General features: G+C 43.0%; 2 protein-coding genes across 4 annotated transcripts in view; one reads left to right on the top strand and one right to left on the bottom strand.

Moving 5' to 3' along the window:
- Positions 1–737: 737 nt before the first annotated feature.
- On the bottom strand, positions 738–11,297 carry CAPZA1 (capping actin protein of muscle Z-line subunit alpha 1). The gene is made up of 10 exons (XM_030965603.1): positions 11,007–11,297; positions 7,729–7,792; positions 7,422–7,473; positions 6,552–6,615; positions 5,004–5,210; positions 4,537–4,616; positions 4,032–4,110; positions 3,480–3,551; positions 2,832–2,894; positions 738–2,239 (listed from the first exon to the last, which is right to left on the bottom strand). The coding sequence occupies exons 1-10, from the start codon at positions 11,043–11,045 to the stop codon at positions 2,099–2,101; spliced, it is 861 nt and encodes a 286-aa protein (XP_030821463.1). The 5' UTR covers positions 11,046–11,297; the 3' UTR covers positions 738–2,098.
- Positions 11,150–20,194, top strand: part of ST7L (suppression of tumorigenicity 7 like) — a 24,281-nt gene continuing 15,236 nt past the window's right edge. Inside the window, exons 1-9 of one of the 3 annotated variants that reach the window (XM_030965600.1) lie at positions 11,150–11,832; positions 13,124–13,206; positions 14,142–14,301; positions 14,790–14,844; positions 15,369–15,484; positions 17,349–17,427; positions 17,880–18,034; positions 18,157–18,254; positions 18,668–18,782. In XM_030965600.1, the coding sequence (XP_030821460.1) occupies positions 11,448–11,832; positions 13,124–13,206; positions 14,142–14,301; positions 14,790–14,844; positions 15,369–15,484; positions 17,349–17,427; positions 17,880–18,034; positions 18,157–18,254; positions 18,668–18,782 (1,246 nt within the window). In that variant the 5' untranslated portion in view covers positions 11,150–11,447. The remainder of the gene's footprint in view (positions 11,833–13,123; positions 13,207–14,141; positions 14,302–14,789; positions 14,845–15,368; positions 15,485–17,348; positions 17,428–17,879; positions 18,035–18,156; positions 18,255–18,667; positions 18,783–20,194) is intronic. The other 2 variants (XM_030965601.1, XM_030965602.1) reach the window with 2 other exon arrangements.

Genomic DNA, 20,194 nt, shown 5'->3' with positions numbered 1-20,194 from the left:
GAGATAGAAACGCTCCTAAGGCTGGAGCACTGGCGGCGAACTGCTCCCGGTGTGCCCAAGGAGCAGAAGACTAGCCTTGAGGCAGATAAAAGCTGTGTTGTGTGCAGAGCCTTATCTTGCGCCCTGCTTCGGCTTCACGTTCTTGGAATTGCTGCAGCGATTTCCTGGATGGTCCAGGGCCGCAGCCCACAGCACCTGAGGCCCATACAACCTTTCATCTCCCCTGGGTGCTGCACAGGCAGGAGCCTCTTAAACTGCCCGTGAGCAGCTCCTGCAGAGCTGTGCAAACCCTCCGAAAAGCCCTGCTTTTAGGATACAACCAGGATACAAACCGGATGTGTAGGATTCAACCAGGAGTGTCTGAAGTAGGTTAAAGTAAGACACTGAGAGTGAGTGGAATGACCTCCTTGCTGCCTTTTTCCCAGGGTGAGGAGCTGCAATAAAGCTCTGTGATTGTTTCTATTTTAGTTTGGAAGCTCAGCCCTCCAGTTCCCCTGTCTATATACCAGGGCATTTGGACTGATACCATCCCTGCCTTAGTCACGGAACTGTTAAGATTGGAAAAGACCTTTGAGATCATTAAAGTCCAACCATCAACCCAGCACCACCACTATGATCATCACTAAAGCAGGTCCTCAAGTGCCACATTCACATTTTTGAACACTTTCCGGGATGGTGATGCCATTTCCTAGACTTAGGAATTAAAAGGAGTGAGACCATGAAAGAACAGACACAAATGGCTTTAAACAAAGACTGGTGTATTTGCACTAGACTATTTGATACAGAGGATGCCTGAGGGATGCACTGTCAGTCTCAGCAGCAAATACAAATATATTTTATTTAGTTAAAACTCACAAAGGATAAACACTTATTTTGCAGCGTTACTGTGCAAAACCTGAAGTGTAATGCACACGCAGCCCCACCCCTCTCTTCCCAACCCTTTTTCCTTTGTGTATTTAAAAACAAGAAGACATGAGCCAGTTTAAAAACCAGAACCTGCAAGGCGCCCAGTGATAACCAAGTGCAAACAAAGCAAAGGGAGTTCACCAAAGGAGGTTCACTTGGTAATCTATGTTCCAAGATCTGAGAAAGGCATATGTCTATCTCTTCATCCTCCCCTTCAGAGAAACTGTTATGACTGCTAGGTTTGATGTTAGAGGGGGAAAATAGTAATGCAGAGCAAGCATGTAGAAGAGATTCATTCCAAAATCCCCTCTAAGCATGACAATAAACTGTCCACAACTGAGACAAATGGAAAGGATTTTTTCTTTCACTTTGGTGCAAGTTTATTTATTTTGTACACTATCCATCCATACACCTGCGATACAAATCTATGAACCTGCCACAAAGCATTAAAGCACAACATACCTATTATTTTGTAGACATTTGCATTTTTAATCACCATCCAGCCCTTGTGGATCAGCAGTGACTCATCTTGTAGTTCTGTAAAAATGCAGATGTCTGGTAACCGTATGTACACGAGGGCGGGGAGAAGAAAAATGTTCACTTTTAGGGAACATGGCTCAAATCTTCAGATTAAAAAAAAGTTACGTCCCTGGAAGAGCTGGGTCGGTAGGGAATTCTGTAAAGGATCCTGTAAACTCATTTTCTACAGCAAAATCTAAGCCTGCAGGCATCTGCTTTGTGGAGGTTAGGAATAAGGATACACGAGGACTCACTGTCTAGCACTTACTGTGTCTTGCAGCGCCGTGAGCTCTTGGCAGGTTTGACAAATTTACTGGATACCTGGAGTGCTGGATACAGGTGAAGGGAACTCTCTGTACCCTCTCCTGGGGTAATAATAGGGCTTTTCCAGCTAGGAAGTTTTCCAGCCAGTGACTGAAAACAGCTATACTTCTGAGCCATGGATGGCTGAATTTAAATGACCTATTAAATGCAGCTACAACAGGAAGTTTATGTGGCAGGAAACACAAAACACAAAGACAACTATTTGTTCCACGGTTCCCTCTCAGGCTAGAAAACCTGTTAACTTTGAAAGCCCTAAAAAATGCTGCTCTGGTTTAAAAACCATCACTTGGCATAGGACCATATTTGTTTTTTTGCACACGACTGTTTCATACACCTCCTTGTTTCTGTATTAAGCATTCTGCATTTCTTTGCCAATCTTGTAGCTGAGGATTTTGTTCCAGTCAATCTTGGTGCGGGTGACGGGCAGCTGCCGGCGTAAGGCTTTGAAAGTGGTGTCTGACATAGTTTGGTAGTTTTCACTGATTGCTGTCTGCAAGGGCAAGCACATTTGGTTAGGGCACACATAAAACAATATGAGAAAGCTCAACTTAGTGTTAAAGCCACAAACTCCTTTCTGTAAGGTGTAAGGCACACTATTAACTAAATGAATAAAGCAGTCATCAGTGTATGTGCAAGTCAAAGGCTTTTTATTCACCTTCCCTGTAATGTAGCAGCATCTCCTTAGGTCTTTCACTGACTTATCTCTTTCCAGTCTACTTGCACAGAGGCTGGGACAATGCAAAAGCTGTTGCACAAGTTTCCTCCTCAGAATTTTTAACTGTCACAGAGGAAAATACATTGACTCACCCACTCCCCCTCCCATGCTTGTTCCAGGTATCATTTGTAACCCTTTAAAAAAAACGTACAGCAAACCTGATAGTTAATTACAACACAGCTTTGTAACTTTACAGCTTTATAACTATATTTTTTAAACAAATACTGCTACCCTTTTCTAAGTAATTCTTACAGGCAATACCAGATTCAGCTAGGAACAGAATGAGAGGTCAGTTTTCCATGTTTCTATTAACTGCAAATGGAGACTGATATGATTCTATGTTTTATTTAACTACCACTGATCTTACCTGGTACTCGTTTTCTGCATTTTCTATGATCTTAATAAATTCCTTAGCAGTTTGGACATCACTCTGCAAAGGAAAAAAAAAGTTTGCATGTTTAAGAGCAACTTACATAACTTACATAAGCTACACAACAGATTTCTTCTCAAATGATAGGCTGAGTAGGAAGTAGGAAACATCATCAGCTTGTGCCTTGTCGTTGTAGCTGGGTTCCTTTCACTTACTACATACTGGGTAGAGCTTGCGCTCCAAAACTGGAACAGAGCTGCACCCTAGTGAGCAAAATGGAACTGGACCTTCATGGTAAAATGAGTCACTTTGCAGCTGTTGCTCCCTCTACCAAACTAGAGGATTTCTTAATTTGCCTTAGCATATGTCTCTTACTGTTTCTTTCCCTTGGACAGAGATAGAAAAGCATATTCTGTCCTTTTTAACCCTAACTACCAAGAGAAGCTTCCCAATAGAGACTTTCTAACAAGACTGAATTTTAAGCAGTTGGGAATCTGGGATTCCTATGTGACTCTAAACACCACACTGACTGTTCACCCTAAAATTACTTTAAAGTCAAGAGAATGCAGTCATAGCAGCATGCTTCGTGAGCTGTTAAAGGAATGAAAACAGTTGCTTATCATAAAGATCTTTTCGCATACTTACTGACACCTGTACAGAGTCCTGAATGTCTTTGTGACTAACCAGCTGGACATTGCCATCTTCATAGTAATGGACCTGGACAAAAAGACCGAATGCAGGTTTTATTATGACCACTCCCTCCAGAACTCCTGAGTCCCCAAATGCTACTAAAATGGCACAACAGAGCATCATGCCCATCTTCTCTGCTTACATGAGACTAAAAGCAGGATGGATTTTCTAAAAGGTTTCATTCTTTGTCAAGACTGTTCAAGATTATGTTAATCAGTAAATGCCTAGAGCTGAGATAAGAGCAATTATAAAAGACTCAAGGTAGAGGTTTTAGCCCTATAAAGTGAAGCGAAGTGGAGGTCTATAGGGTAATGCTCAGGCCAGATCTGAGACTATTACTACAATGCTAGATTTAAGAATTACTTTCTTGAATTGTTTAGTTTAATAACATCCTGACTTGAGAAGGACATCTCTGCTGCAGTTCAGCATCTCACTCTGAGCCAAATGCATTTGTGTAAGACAAGCACAATGTAGCTCCTCCTGTTACTGCCAGAAAAAATAACTCACCTGGATTTTGAGCACTGCAGCCACTTGAGCTGTTGGTGGTGTGATGGTAAACTTCCATTCTGATCTCCAACGCCCGTTCCTAGAAGCAATCAAAGCATGAAAAAACTATTTCCAAGAACCTCTGACAGCAAAAAGAATGAAATTAATGACCAAGTTGCTTCTGATGTTGTCTTATCACCAATACCACATGGGATTTAGTGCTTTAGATGGCATGGAACTAAATTTCTACAGCCCAGCTGAATATAATGCAGCTTCAATACAAAGAAGCTCCAGAGATGTAAAGGAGTATCTATCCAGCTCTGATAATGCCTTTTCCTCTGGAGAGGTCACAGGAAGAGTTTTGATAAGTGCCAAGGGGGCTGCAAGGAAAACAGACTACAGAAGGAAAAGAACTTCTTGGGAAGCCCAAAACTCCCTGTCCTTCAGACCATGTCAGAGCTAGAGGATGGGTTGGTTTGAGGAACCAGGCAAAGGAAGAAAACACACTATGTTGAAATAGTCTTACCAGAAGTTTTTGGGCTGAAACTGGTGGCTCTCAATACAGGCAATAATTGTCTGCTGTCCATCTATAGATTTACCATAAACCTGTATTTAGAAAAAGAGTTAAAAAGGCCCAAGATCTAGGGAAAGCCATTTTTAATCTCTGTTCTTGGCAGCAGGGTGCAGGCTGCTCTGGTGGTACCTCACTGGGAACATGCACCACAAGTTACATTGTCCAACACCTCCCCTGGCAGGCATCTTATTATGGGTAGGTGTGAAGGTGCTTGGCAGTCATCCCTATGAAAAAGGTCTAATTCATCTTTACCTCTGTGTGCATGCCAAGATAGTTGCACCCTCTTTAGAAATGTCATTCCAAAGTTAGCCAAAATGCTAGTGAGGATGGAGAATTCCAACAGCTCTGCCCAGCACAGTGCTCTGGGACTGAGTGACTCAGAGCAATACACTTTCAGGGAAACAAGATGGATACTCAACAGTGCAGAAGCCATTGGGGTAATGATCTTTGACGTAGGCTCTCAATGCACTGTCACAGGCATCTCTCCATTGTTTTAAAGCCGATTCTGTGTCCTCGGGCTGGGGATCACTTGCTTCTTTCCTTAAGTGATCAAACTTAAAAGAAAGCTTGTTTCTTGGGTCTAAAAATCTGCCATTGCCCAGATCACCATGTTCTGTGATTAAGACCTGGAATAGAAGTTGAAATGATGATACATTTAGACTGATATAGATGTGTTATTTTGCATTTTTCCCTACTTGCATATCAGTGTTACAATAGGTTCTTTCATTGAGCTTTAAAGTCACATAAAGAAAATAAAGAATTTTCGATATTAATAATTAGTAGCTGTTGTGAGGCTAAAGGTAACTCTCTGCTCTCCACAGTAATACTGCACTTAGATTTCTGTCCCAGAAAAGACTGAACTATAATAATGTATATATTTGGCTTTAAATTGGGTATCCTTACAATAGAAGCAGGTTGCTTTGCCTTTAAAATTATTTTAGCTGTATTCCTTCTTTGTTTCTAAAGGAAACAGAGACTTCTACTCTGAAATCTACCATTTATTGCCATGCTCCGTGTTTTGCAATAGCTCTACTTCTGGGCAAGAAGGGTACATAGATGTGACTACTTCTAAAATACACCAACTAAAGTAGACTACAAAGCAGCATTGCACATTCTCTTCTTTTTTCTTTTTCACCTTAATTCTCTGGCTTCCCAAATATTGACTTTTTTGGGGTGGGTTTTTGGTTTTCTTTTGGTTTTTTTCAGGTTGTACTGTAACTTTCTCATCAAAGCTATTTCTATGAACAGCCCCCTTAATATATGCCTCCCATACTCCCATAAACATATCTGGGACACTAGAAAAGCTGGGTCAGAGCTTGGCTCAGAGAACAGAGCAGATGGTCAGGCAGCTTTCTGGCTTCTCTACGACTTGCTGTTTGTTCTAAAAAAAAAGAATTAAAAAAAACCCTGAAATAACTTGTTTTGCTGGCACAGACTGGATAGTATTAGGTATAATCACTACACCAAATCAATGATTTGGTATAAATAAAGATAAGTTTGTTTTTTAGGGTAGCTGGGAATGGATTAAAATTGCAGAAAATAAACCAAACAAACTATTAAGAATCTATTATCAATTGTCAGTAGGAACTGTAAGCAAGTATCAACACAAGGATTTTTAAGTGAGCTTTAAATAGACAGTAATCTTTAATCACTCATACTCTTAAGTAAAATTCCAGTGACTTCAGCATGGAGCTTTAAGGAACAATGAACTGGATTTGCTAAGTAGTACAACACAGAACTTAAAGAGAATATCTTGGTTATATCTTGGTTATATCTTTGTTCTTATCAAAGAAAGTTTGTCATATTGAAATGTGGGGGAAGGAGGAGGAGTGGTACCTTGTGAGCAGAATGAGTGAGTCAGCTGATGGTGATGTTGGCTTGTGAGCCAACACCCTGATGAAACAACATTTTTATTGCTTTTTGACAGTGCAGTAATACAACCCGGAGTGTACAAGGTTTCCTCTTACCTGATCCTCGTACCCTTCTATCTTCACCGGGGTGAACTGATCCATGTTGTACTGTGCAAATGCACTGTGGAGCAAAGGAACGTGAACTTTAGCTGCACGTGCACATTTATTCTGACTCAAGGATTATATTGCAGCAAACATCAACTTAATTGGGCAAACAATACACACAAGCACTGTTACAGGATTTTCCAGTACCTTTTACTGTAGATAGCTATAAACTCCAGGTCTAAAAGCATGTTTGTTTAGTGATGGCCAGGAAAATACAGAGTTCAAAAGTAGAACAGGAGACAGCCTGGGGAAATGTGAGCAAGCCAAGGTAAAACAGGAACACCCCAGCTACAATTTAGACAGCAGCAAGGTAAATAAATGAGTAGACAAATATTTACAACAATTTTCTTATGCAAAGACTTGCTGACTGTCATGTCACCTAGCTTGAAATATATCTTAGCATCAAAAAGCCTGTATGTGTAATCTTTAAGCACCTTCTGATGAAGCTGTGGAAGTAAACAACAAATTTTTATTGAGGGCAGTTATTTTTCTAAACTTAGGCTATGGATTAATCAGTATTTCATGCTTCACTAACTTTATAAATCAGATGATTCAACATGATCAGACATTTCTGCTGCTGCAGAGTTAAACTTTTTGGCAGAATGCCTTCCTGTCAGTTTTATACAGCACAAATTCCCATTTAGGGCTTTTAAAAAGAATCATCCACACCTTTCATTATGTATTTTATTAGGTGGGCTAATGAATTACATAAGATTGCTCTGAATGCAGCAAATGGTTTTCTTTGTCACAGAATGTCGGGTATAAGAAAACAGAAGGATCTCTAATGGTAATTTGACTTGTGTTTGAAATCTCAGTACTTACTGTGCTGCTCCTTCCCTGAGAAGATTGTCATTGTTAAGCAATAACCGGACATCTGGAGAAGAAAGGGCCCAGGTGTGTTACTGGATTTTTTATCAAACGTTTCTCTTTATGCACTTTATTTTCAACTGTACACATAAAAACATTAAAAGATGAAATAATTTCATTAGGCAGAAATAGTACAGAAGAACTGCATGCTTTCCCAGGCCACTTAACCTTAAAAGCAGTATGGTGTGACACAGCCTTAGATTCTTATAATAGATAAAACATGAAGAAAACACCACAGATCATTTTTTCCTCAATTGCTTACCATTGAATACTTCATTGAACTCTCCAGGGGGAGCATGAGTGATGAATTTTGCAGCTATACGCACCTACAATGAAGTAGAAAAGTAATTAAAGACAAAAGATAACTTACTGAGTTCACACATATTGAACCATTCACCAACAAAACCACCTTGAAGTGACAGAAGGTGGCAGATTTAGGGAGGAATCTAGGCATGCATTGTCAAGGTAGAAATAGTCTTGTAAGACTGATCAAAGCAAGGCCGGACAGGGCGATCTTCAAGGTCCCTTTCAACCCAAACCATTCTGGGTTTCTATGAAGGCACGTGATGATGAAGGAAGGCATCAATAACTGAGAAAGCCAAATTTCAATGTCCAGAAACTCTGAATCTGGAAAAAAAAAAAAAACTGTCTCTTCTAAAAGTGTAATAAAACTGCAATGTGTTCCAAAATCCAATATACATGTCTTGCACAGTTAGAATTTAGGTGGTCCAAGTATTGGTTCTGTTGGAATTGGTAAGAGTTTATGGTTTTCATTATAAAATCTTTAATAGCTTTTGCCGGACCAAAGGGAATAGAAAGATCTTGCAAGAAATGAAAAAGGAAATGCCACAAAATTAAACCTCTCCCTTAGAATAATAAAAACGTCCCATTTCCTCTGACAGCTAACATTTCCAGTTAACAAAGCTGACCAATGAGCCTTTCTGGTCTAACAAGACATTTATTGAAAGTGACTAAAGAATTGTTCATTAGAACCCTGATTACTTTCTACTTTTCATTCTGAGCAGTAAAACAAAGAATTGTGTATATATATGTAACTGCTTCACCTGAGTTATCACCAGAGCTGGAAATAACTCACTTCTCTCAACAGTCTTCCCTGTTTTAATTAGAAATTGTTTGTATTGTTTGTCACATAATTATTTTAAGCAAGCCACGAAAAGAAATAAATATCTTTCCAAACAAAAGGTAATTGCCTTATTCCAGGATCAAGTAACACTCTGCCTTAACTGGACTGAGCTTCAGATAAAAATAGACTATCTTCCAAATTAGCAATGATTTTGAAAAATAGATATATATTATTAGTGCCTGAAGAAATTAAGCAATACAAAGAAAACATTAAAAAGACAGTATCTTGTGTAATTGATCAATAAAATAGAAGACATTTCAGCCAAACTATTGAAATCAGGCGAGCAGGAAACAGGCTGGGGAGTGATTAATTTGAAATGTCAAGCACTTGAATGGTTGTTGGTTTTCGGAGCCGGTTGATTGGAGGGCGGTGTCAGGATGCTCCTCTGCAGAAACACCAAAATAGGACTTTCTGCAATCTGCCCCATTTCCTGGCCCCTGGGGCCATTTCAGGTGTCATTTCAGCTCTGCAGCATCAACTTCCTGCTTCTAAAATGGGGAAAGTGTCTGAGAGGAAGGGAAGCTGCTCAGCTGTTAGTTTAAACTGGCAAAACAGCAGCAGAATGAACTTGAGCAAAACAGGAGATTTCAGAGGAACTTACAAGAAAATCACAGAATCACAGACTGGTTGGGTTGGAAAGGACCTTAAAGCTCCTCCAGTGTCCCCCCTGCCATGGCAGGGACACCTCCCACTGTCCCAGGTGCTCCCAGCCCCAGTGTCCAGCCTGGCCTTGGGCACTGCCAGGGATCCAGGGCCTGCCCACCCTGCCAGGGAACAATTCCTAATTCCCAATCTCCCATCCATCCATGCCCTCTGGCAGTGGGGCCCATTCCCTGTGTCCTGTCACTCCAGGCCTTATCCCCAGTCCATCCCCAGCTCTCTTGGTGCCCCTTTAGGTGCTGGAAGGGGATCTAAAGTCTCCCTGGAGCCTTCTCTTCTCTGGACTGGACACCCCCAGCTCTCCCAGCCCGTCTGAGAAATTAATCTCTTACCTGAAATATGCCCAAAGAAAATAAAAGAGTGAAGCTTGGAGGATGGAAGGAATTAATTCTGTTGCTCAATTGACGTATTTGGGTTTTTTGCTTTACTTTAAAGTACCGCTAAACTCAAAATTAAAAAAATAACATATATAAAGTTCTAGGCGCATCGGAATAGTCACATGCTACAGTAATTCCTTGCTGCATGTTTCTCTTTCAGATCCTCCCTTGAGGTTATCCTTCTCTGCCTGTGTGAGTTAATTGAAATTGTATGTTCTAAAGGCCTATATCAATTCTGCTCTGGAATACTTATTTCAAACAACATCACCTAAAATACTGACTGATAGGTGAACTGCATCTCTGAAGCCCTGCTTGTTTCACAAATGATGCCACTGAAATGAACCTGAAATTGCAGTTTAAGGGAAAAATGAAAGCAACAGCTGGACTTATAGGATCCCTGAAGATCCATGAACCTGAACAACTCCTCCAGAATGTTAAGAAACAAGGCCAGCATTAACTGTAAGATTTGTATGATGTAAGGAAGAGTAACAGTGCATTTTTAAACTACTGTGCACAGACAACAGTGTATTACCTAGCAGAGAACTTGCAGTATGTAACTTTCTCCACATTCCTACACAAGAAGAACAAACTGCTCATCTCCCCCTTTCCTAAAATAATTACGGCTCTATTTGCTCTGACTTAGTCTTTCTATCCAGTATAATTCTCAGGATCTACATCGCAGTCCTTGTCAGCAGCTGGGGTGAGCAGAAAATGCAACAACACAGAGGGTGTTTAGGAAGTGAGGAGATCGCAAAGCACTTTACAGACACGCTGGTTACTTTGCTGAGTTGGGAAAAGTAGTGAAGAAAATACATTTTCACAAAATCATTTTGGTTGGGAAAGACCTTCAAGATCACCAAGCAATCCAGCTGTGACTGTCTCCCACCTTGTCAAAAAGACCAGAGCACTGGGTGCCACGTCCAGTCCTTCCTTGACCAGGGATGGGGACACCACCACATCCCCGGGCAGCCCCTGCCGATGTCTAATTGCCTTTTCTGTTAAGAAGCTCCTCCTGATGTCCAACCTACACCTCCCCTGGTTTAGGTTGAGACTATGTTCATTTTCATCCTAAACGACTGGCCGAGACGCATCAGCTGCATCGAGGCAATAATGAAATCGAAAGGCAATGAGGAACTCGGAAGGCAATGAGGAATTCGGAAGGCAAAGTGCTGGTAAGGAATAGCCGGTCCTTCAGCCGGGCGGCGACGGCCCGGTGGTCTCGGGAGCCCGCCCACCCCGAAGCACTCGCAGGCCGGTACACCGGCTCTAGGCGAGCTTGCCCGCCGCTCCCCATCTAGTGCTCTCCCGGGGGCAGCGGCGCAGACCCACAGCGGAGAGGCGGCCATCCCCTTCCTTTACCTTCTCCTCATCCGACACCCGCTCCTCCAGGTCCGCCATCTTGGCAGCTGTGTGCCCGGCCCCACGCAGTGCATGCTGGGAGCGCCGGGCGGCGGACCGAACGCGCTGGTGGCCCCATCTTAACTGCGGGCAGACGCCGCGCGGCTGCCATCGTAGAAACGGGTGGCTTCTCGCGGTACCGGCTGACAGAACCGCCGCCTCCCGGAGCCGCCGGGGCTCCCCGTCATCGTGTGGGATATGCTTGGGAGGAGCAGTGGTGATCGACTCGACGAACAGGCTGCCCACGCGAGCCCCGCCCTGGTCATCCCGGCGTGCCCCGTGGGCTGAGACGGCCGGGAGCCGCAGACCGGAAGCGCGACTGCCGCCATATTAGCTGCGGGCAGACGCCGTGCTGGCACCATCGCAGGAACGGGCAGGTTTTTCACTCCCGGGAGCACGGCGATGGCGGACCTGCCGCGCCCCGGAGCCTCCGGGCATCCCGGCTGTGGTGTGGGAGACGATCGGTCCGCGTTTCGCCCTGCAGCAGCAGCGACGGGGTCTGGGAACGGGCTGCCCGCGCTGGCGGAGCCCCGCCCCGGTGCTGTCCCGCCCCTGTCCCGGCGTGCCCCGCCAGCGGTGATGGCGGAGGGCAGCGGCAGCGGCGGCGGTGCGAGCGGCCGGGGGCCGCCGTGCCCCGGGGCGGCCTCGGCGTTCCGGCGCTGGGAGCAGCTGCGGCGGCGGGCTGCGACACCCTGGGCCCGCGGGCTCCTGGCCGCGGCCGCCGGGCTCGGTCTCCTGTACGCGGTGCTGCGGGTGCCGGTGCGGCTCCGGGACGGCCTGGCGGCCGGTGAGGGCGGCAGGGGGGGACGGCGCGCCGGGGGGAGGCAGGCCCTGCCCGTGGAGTCCCCAGCTGTGTCCGGGCTGTGTCGGCAGTCCAGCGGCACCAGTCGGAGACTGTCCCGCTGTGCCGCGCACCGGCGGGCGGCTCCGCACCTGCCGTGCCCGCGTCTGGGACCCGTTCAGGAGGAACGTTAAGGGGCTGGAGTCTGTCCAGAGAAGGAAACGGGTCTGGAGCCTCAAGAGCGTCTGAGGAAGGGGTTCAGCCTGGAGAAAAGGAGGCTCAGGGGGGCCATTGTGGCTCTGCACAACTCCCGACAGGAGGGGACAGCCGGGGGGTCGGGCTGTGCTCCAGGGAACAGGACAGGACCTCCAGCTGTGCCAGGGGAAGTTCAGGTCGGACATCAGGGGGAATTTCTTCATGAAAAGGGTGGTCAGGCTTTGGAATGGGCTGCCCAGGGAGGTGGTGGAGTCCGCACCCATCGTGGTAAGGGAAGAACTGGACCTGGCACTCAGTGCTCTGGTCTTGTTGGCAAGATGGGGATTGGTCACAGGTTGGATTCAATAAGGTCATTTCCAAACTAATTGATATTCTGATTCTGTGAGTCTGTCCCAGCTCTGCCTACAGGCAGGTCATGCATCCCACCTGCACTCGGTGGCACACTGAGCTTGTCACCTAACCCCAGGGTTAGGGACACGGCCGAGGACCGGGCAGTGCTGGGGCAGCTGAAAGCAGCCGAGGCACTGCCCCAGTGCTGCCGCGTGCTCCCACCTGGGGCTCTGTCAGGGTGGAGCCCTGCCCTGTCCCTGTCCAGCCTGCTCTGGTGGCAGGTGACAAGGCTGATGTGCAGTTTGAGTCCAAACCATGGTCAGAGCACCGCTGGATAACTGCATTCTCTGCATTTTGCTCTTGATAGCAGGAGGAAGAGGTCTGTGGGAAAATGTGTGTTAGCACTGAATATAAACTTGCATGAGAACAGGATAATTTTGTCTTAGAGTGAATTAATGTATTAAATAGGCTTCTTGTGCTTCACCAGCCACTGTATGGGTAAAACCATAAGATGCTCTGTCTAGAAATGTACAGTGGTTTTTTTTTTTGGTGGGATATAAGAATTGGCTGTCACAGGTAGATACAAACAAAATAATACGTGGTGAGGATTCCCCTAACAGTGTAGCATTATAAAGCTGCTAGGGCTATAGTGTACTATGCATTTGCATGATATTTGGCATTCTTTAATAGACAAGCTATTTATCTTTTTCAGTTCTACTTATTAAGTCTTTGGTTTTGTTTCTCTTAACAGTGACCATGTTCTTAAGCACTTTGACTCCAAAATTCTACTTTGCCCTGACAGTAACTTCATCTTTTATATCTGGACTGATATTTGTAAGTAGTCCACTTCTTTTTTTTTTTTAACAACTTTCGCACCTCTCAGATGACTTTATGAGGGGTAAAGGGAGTGAATATCAGACTCTAGAGGGTGCCTTTGTGCTGGGAAGGAACTTCTCTGATGTATTGTTGCAGCTCTTTTGTTGTGTTGTATGTTGGGACTGTATGAGTCTGAGAAGATAACAAGTGTGGAATACTAGAATGATTTACCTGCCCTGCACAGCTCCAGCTGCTCCCTGGGACCTGTCACTGCTCACCAGAGAGAGCAGACCAGGCACAGGACCCAGGCTGGTCCAGGGCTGACAGTTTGCTGTAGTCCTTGAGGACTTGTGATATGCAGGTATTTTAATAGCTTCAAAAAGAGATGGTAATATTTTTGGCCCAGAATTTCTGCTAAGTGACTGTCATTGCTGTTAACTTAGCCTTATCTCTTTGTTAGCCTCTCTCTTTCTGGTTAGCAGAACATCTCAGTTTAATGGGCCATTTTATCCTTTATTCTTGTAGATTATTTTTGTGAAATGAAAAAAATACACCTGTGTTGAATACTACAAATTTGGTACTGCAGGTAGGGCTGCAGCTTGAAATATCCTCACCAGAAAAGAAGGTATAATGGTTTTTTGCCTCTGTTCACAGTTTCCCTATACAGCTACTTCTGAAAGGGTTTCGGAGTTACCCTAATGACTTTGGGAGGGAGGAACATAACATTTGACTAAAATTATGCTGGTTTTTTTCCAATCTCTTTCATGTTCTGTGGGTGATCCTGCATGACAGGGCAGGCCAAACTAGATTATTGGTGTTACTCTGTGTGGAGATAAGTTCCATCCCTGATCATTGGCAAGGGGATGGACTCGCTGTGAACGCTCTTCGTCCCTCATCTTTGCTGGGAGGGTGTCACTTAAGGAGCTTTCTGGTGCTTTTTTCTCCTGTGACAGGTGTTTGAGTGGTGGCACTTCCGAAAATATGGCACATCTTTCATTGAGCAGGTTTCTGTGAGCCATTTGAGGCCCCTCATCGGGGGTGCAGAGAGCAGCCCCCCAGCTCCAGCAGCCTTCTTGGCCGGGGAGAATGAGACCAGCAGGCAGAACATGCCAGGTGATTCCTGATGTGTCCCAGGAGCTTTCCTTAAGTTTTGAGGTGTCTTTTAATGGCTTTAAAATGCTTGTACAAAATGGACAAATCCTACATCTTGCGAAGTGTTTTGTTAGTAGTGCTAAAAATAAACTAAATAATAATGGTTTTTCACTCTAAACTATTCATTGTTGAAGATATGATTTAGAAAATGTTATACATTTAGCTAAAACTGTTTCAGTAACATTAGTTATTTACTGTTCTAAAGATAAATGTTGCATGAGTGTACATGCGTTGCTTAATCTTCTCACTCTGTGCTTTTGTACCCCAGCAATGCTGGGGAGCAAAAATATTTATGGAATAGCAGAAGTTTATGAAGATGATGATTGCTTAATAATAAAATTAAAGCAGGTTTTGAAAACACAACTGATTTGCATTACTGCATTATAATGTCAAGGTAATATTTCCTGTGCTTTTAATTTAAAAAATACTTTTATTTTGTTATTCCTTAGAGTGCAAAGTGTGGCGAAATCCTCTCAATCTTTTCAGAGGGGCAGAGTATAGCAGGTATTAATTTTCTTACTTTCCACTACATATTTTTAAATTTAATCGGGGGCATGCACATGACTTCTTCACAGAGCTTGCACTGGTAATGTCAGGAGACAGCTGGAGACCTGCAAGATTATAGGGGTGATTGATACCAATCCTGTGCTTTAAAGGCACCCAGCCAAGCTTCAGCAGTTTCAATGTTAAGAACAAAAATATTACTGTAACATCAGGGCTTTTTGAGAGTAAAATAGGAAAAAAAACTTTATTCAGAGGTTGTGACAGTGATTCTCAATCTAAATTCTCTTTTATTAGACTATATTGTGAGTCTCCTAGTGTTACTTCATGGGAAAAGCTGCTTTCTAGGAAGCCAGTTCCCAAGTTGTTTAGAACTTTACAGGTTATTGAACAGTAGTACTTGAAACTTTGTGTTAGTAGTTTTAGTCTTTTATTACAGATTTTCTGCACTAGGCACATTAGATATCACCTTGATATTAGCATTGCTAATTGCTAGGAGTGCTTCTTACTGAAATCTGTTGTTTTAGATACATGTGGGTGACTGGGAAGGAACCTCTTACTTACTATGACATGAATTTGTCTGCTCAAGATCATCAGACCTTTTTCACGTGTGACACGGATGCCCTCCGGCCTTCAGACACAGGTACTGATGTGTGTGTAACGTGTGGAAGTGTTGGACCGGGTCAAGGGTGTGGTTTTAGTGAATTTGAAAGTAGTGCAAGTTATTGTCAAATATTTCATGAAACTACAGCCTTTCTCAACTACCAAAGAAGTTTAATAGATGTAGAGGATCATAGAGTGGTTAGTGTTGGGAGGGGCCTTAAAGCCCATCCAGTTCCACCCCCTGCCATGGGCAAGGACACCTTCCACTAGACCAGGCTGCTCCAAGCCCCTTGAAATTTAGTGTTTAGTGAAATTTAGTGGAAAGATGTTGTTTTACGTTGTGCATTCTCTACAACTTTAGTGCTGTCACAGTCGTGATATTTTTTAAAGATCTCACACATTTCAAATGATTAACACAATATTGCAAACCTGGATTATATTCTCAACAGCCAAAATGTGGTCTCATTTAAACCTTAGTAATGAATAGTGCAGTCTCCAGATTTTTTTTCCTTGTGTTCCACATGTTTAGTGCGGAAAATGTTCTTTACCTGGTTATTGTCAGAGTGGGTGTGAATTATTGTCAATTTGTCACATTCCAGAGGTGTTCCTTGTCAGCTGGCTGTGACATGTTTGATATGAAAGATGTGTTTTTATTTCAGAAAAGGGAGTGAATTGTCTCGCTTGCTGAGCCAAGACTAATATTTTGTTTCCGAAAGAAAACTCAAATATTTTTCCACGTTATTCTTGCTGGACAGCAGGAGGTTTTGTTCCAAAAGAAACATGTATAGATTCTTCAGTTTTCTTATCGTCCTTGAGATAGGCCAGATATAGAACTCCATGAATGTAAGGTTTTCGAGTTCTTTCAGGACTGGCTTTTAGTGTGAAAGTTAATAATCCTGTATAGAAAATGGTACCTCTGAATGTGTTGCTTTCCTAGAAGTTGGTTTTCAGTTTGTGTTTTCCAGTTCTACCAAATGGAAGCATGGTAGGATGGGTTTAGAGTCATTGCATTGAAATAATTTTGAATTCAAGTTGTAGTTCAAAGGACACTTCTGAATAGATTTCACCCTTTTTACTTGTTCCCAAACCAAATTAGCTGATAAATGTATATCTTGAATTGGCTTTGCCTTGTGATACCACTCAAGTGTGCTTTGTAAATTTAAAAATAAATTATTAACCCTTCATGATCTGACAGTTGTCAAAAAATAATCATGGAACAGAATCCCAGAATATTTAGGGCTGGAAGGGACCTTAAAGCTCATCCAGCTCCACCCCCTGCCATGGCAGGGACACCTTCCACTATCCCAGGTGCTCCAAGCCCCAATGTCCAGCCTAGCCTTGGACACTTCCAGGGATACAGGGGCAGCCACAGCTGCTTAATATTTAAGTATAAAACTCTACCTGTGCAAGACACCACTTACTCCATCACTGTTTCCTTTGAAGTTCTGTTTGAAAGCTTAAATTAAAGTTCCTTGCAGGTCTGTGCAAGAACCTGTGTTTAACAATTGCTCCTGCCAAGCTTTCAACAAGTCTTGGGAAACGTTTCCAAAAATCTGTAGCAATTTGGAAATTTTACATCTGCTTGGTTATGTAAGCTGTGTCTGTGCTCCATGTAGGAGTTCTGAAATGGTCAGTGAGGAATCTTCCTGGTGGTGTTGCTTTCTTAAACTAAATTTGAGCTGTAACGAGCTGTTGCAAGAATTTGATGCTTGTGGTAGGAACAGGCTGAAACTCAAACACATGTTTTTTCTTCCTTATAACAATCATACAGCAAACAGGAATTTTCAGACTGGAAGGGAATGTGAATTAGAGCTGGCTCCAAGCAGCCAGTGTTGCCTCTGCTGGCTGCCAGGTCTTTCACAGGTGTCCATGTCCCTCACAGCCTTTCCATGTGTTTTCTACAGTTATGCAGAAAGCGTGGCGAGAGAGGAACCCGCAGGCCCGGATTAAAGCAGCGTATCAAGCTCTGGAGTTGAACAATGAGTAAGTTTGTACATTCAGTTGCTGTATTTCTGGTGTGAAGGATTAAGTGGAAGGATACTGAGCACACTATCAGTTTCTTAATCTAATAATTCACTTACAGCAAAGTTCTGAATGCTTAAGGGGGACTCTTCAGACTGGGAATTGCACATGGGGCTGTAAATTGCCCTGAAATATTGAACTCTTCTACTAAAAACATCTTTTGTGCAGCTTTTTTCCTTAAATCACTGTTTTAGTGGCAATAACCAGTGAGAAATCATATTCACGTATGGAGTAGTCTTGATTGGATATAAGATCATGTATTTCAGGGATGGTATCTTGGTAGAACTGTATTTGGAATTCACAGATGCCACTCCTGTAAGGGAATTAAAAATACTCTGTAGCATAAACCAAAGAATTTCACCCACAACTGTCATCTGCTTTGCTATGTTGTCTTGTTATTTCTTTTATTTCAGTTGTGCTACTGCATATGTCCTCCTGGCTGAGGAAGAAGCAACAACTATTGTGGATGCTGAGAAATATTTCAAGCAGGCTCTGAAAGCAGGAGAAATGATTTACAGAAAATCTCAGAACTGCCATTCCCAGAGCCCCCAGCATGAAGCACAGCTGAGTAAGGACTTTGAATCACATGAACTCCTGGGTTTGTGTGAGCAGAAGTGTAAAAATAAAGTTATAATTAGGAGAGGTAAGGATTGAAACTGATAGACTAATACTTTTTGTCCTTGTACTCAGGAAGAGACACCAATGTATTGGTCTATGTGAAAAGGAGACTAGCTATGTGTGCCAGGAAACTTGGAAGAATACGAGAAGCAGTAAAAATGATGAGAGATGTAAGTAAAAGTAAAAAATCCCTGAGTTAACAATTGTTTTCAATCACATTGTTCTAATTGATGGGTTGAAGTTCATTTCTAGGCATCATAATTAATCTCATTGAATTATTTCCCCCTGAGTTTGCACATGATTGAATGGGGCTATGTGTAACCTGATCTTGTAGGAGATGTCCCTGCCCTTCTGCTATGGCAGGGGGCTGGAATGAGATGGGCTTTGATTGCTTCCCACCCAAACCATTCTGTGATTTTATGAAATGATGCAGTTCTTTTCATGCTGCTTTCATGCCAGTCTCTAACTCTCTGAGACAAAAGGACATTAAAAAGCCCTAGATTATTGTACTGATTTCTATTAAGTATTTCAGTGATTCAGCTGCAATTCTACATGTAATTTATTTCTCTTTACTGATTTGCAGTTGATGAAAGAGTTTCCACTTCTCAGTATGCTGAATATCCATGAAAACCTCCTAGAGGCCCTTCTGGAGTTACAGGCTTATGCAGATGTCCAGGCAGTTTTAGCCAAGTATGATGGTAAGTGATGCCTGTTGGAAAATGTGTGTGTTTTTGAGTAAGAGAATAAGTGAGGTAGGCAGGGGATGTCTGTCCACAGGCAGGAGTGACCATGATCTCAGCAAGGTGAACAGACTCCCTTCATCAGTAACAAATAGGTGCTTGCAGAGTGCAGGTCATGTTCTCCTTTTGACTGCTGAGGTCAAATTTAGGCAAACTAAATTGCATATGAATTACTTTTTGTGTTTCTAAGTTACTGCTAATCTGTAAAGAAATCCTTGCTTCAATTCAAGGATTATTTTAATTAATCTCTTCTACATCCCTGGATATGCCTAAATTCATCAGCCTTTTTCAGCTGGCACATAGCCCTATAAGTAATTGATGTAAATAAGCTGGAAAAGGTAGTTTTCCCTTTTGTCATCTTCCAGGCTTGGCCTTGTGCTTCTGTAATACTGAGGTTGCTTGTCAGAGATTAGCAGTGTGCAAACATGCTGCTGCCAGAGATCAGTGGTGTGCATCGAATGCTGTAGCTTGTGTTCACTTTCTGTCTTGATTAGTAGGTTTTGCATATTGTGTAAGTCTAAATAAATGTTAATAAAGTATATACTTATTTTTGATTGCCGTCAGTTTTGCCACCTGGATAGTGCCCACTTCATGAGTGTACAAAAGGCTGCTGTCAAAGTAGGGCCTTAAATCACCTTTGGAATGGAGGGACATAGCAGTATTTTATGACAGTTATTGTCAGAAGTTGTTGAGTTCTCTCAATGTCAATTCTTTATCACCTCAGGGAATCAAAAGTATGATATTTTTTCCCAAATCCTGTGCCACTTGTACATGGCCAGCCTAGCACCCTGCTCCCATTCCTTGATCCTCTTCTGGGTGGATTGTTTTTGATTTATGAAAACCATTTGCACTTTGCCCAGTGCTTCCTTCTGTTAACACCAGGAATTGTGACACTTTATTAAGAAAGCATTGCTGATTTTTTTCTGAGTATCTGGAAAAATGAGTACAAGCTTCAAACTCCCTGCAGCACCCCTGTGTTTGGCTTGACACAGCAGCCAGGCTTGTAGTAAGTGATGGACAGGCCCAGGATGGGATTTACGAAAAAAGCAAGAACCATCTGATTATACACAATGTGGTACTTGGGAATTAGACCCCAGACTTTGTCTGCTTTTAAAGTAAACTTGCAGTGTGGAGTGCTAACCTTCTAATCTGTAATTGTCAGCTCAAACTTGGCTTCAGATATGCTACAAAGCTACAACTAACAGAATTTTCCCCCATGGAACCGCAGAAGAACGGAAATCGCGTTTTTGTTGAAATTCATCTACCTGTCTGTAACGTAATTTTTTGGAGTCAGCTTCTGGTCAGTCTCTCAGTATTGTACAGAACTGTGTTAATGTACAGTTGCAAAATTAAGTAAAGATCAGAGCTTA

Source organism: Camarhynchus parvulus, chromosome 26 (assembly GCF_901933205.1).
Source record: "Camarhynchus parvulus chromosome 26, STF_HiC, whole genome shotgun sequence".
NCBI lineage: Eukaryota > Metazoa > Chordata > Aves > Passeriformes > Thraupidae > Camarhynchus > Camarhynchus parvulus.
Note: the sequence above shows the minus strand (reverse complement) of the source record. Positions and strands in the feature narration are given on the sequence as shown.

Bases quoted from the DNA above. Each gene is read 5' to 3' on its own strand.
- CAPZA1 (XM_030965603.1), bottom strand. From the start codon at position 11,045: ATGGCGGACCTGGAGGAGCGGGTGTCGGATGAGGAGAAG. The intron at 3,552-4,031 runs GTGAGTTATTTT...CTTTTTGTCCAG, and splicing joins CTGCAGTGCTCAAAATCCAG to GTCCATTACTATGAAGATGG. The intron at 2,240-2,831 runs GTAAGATCAGTG...TTGCCCTTGCAG, and splicing joins ATGCAGAAAACGAGTACCAG to ACAGCAATCAGTGAAAACTA.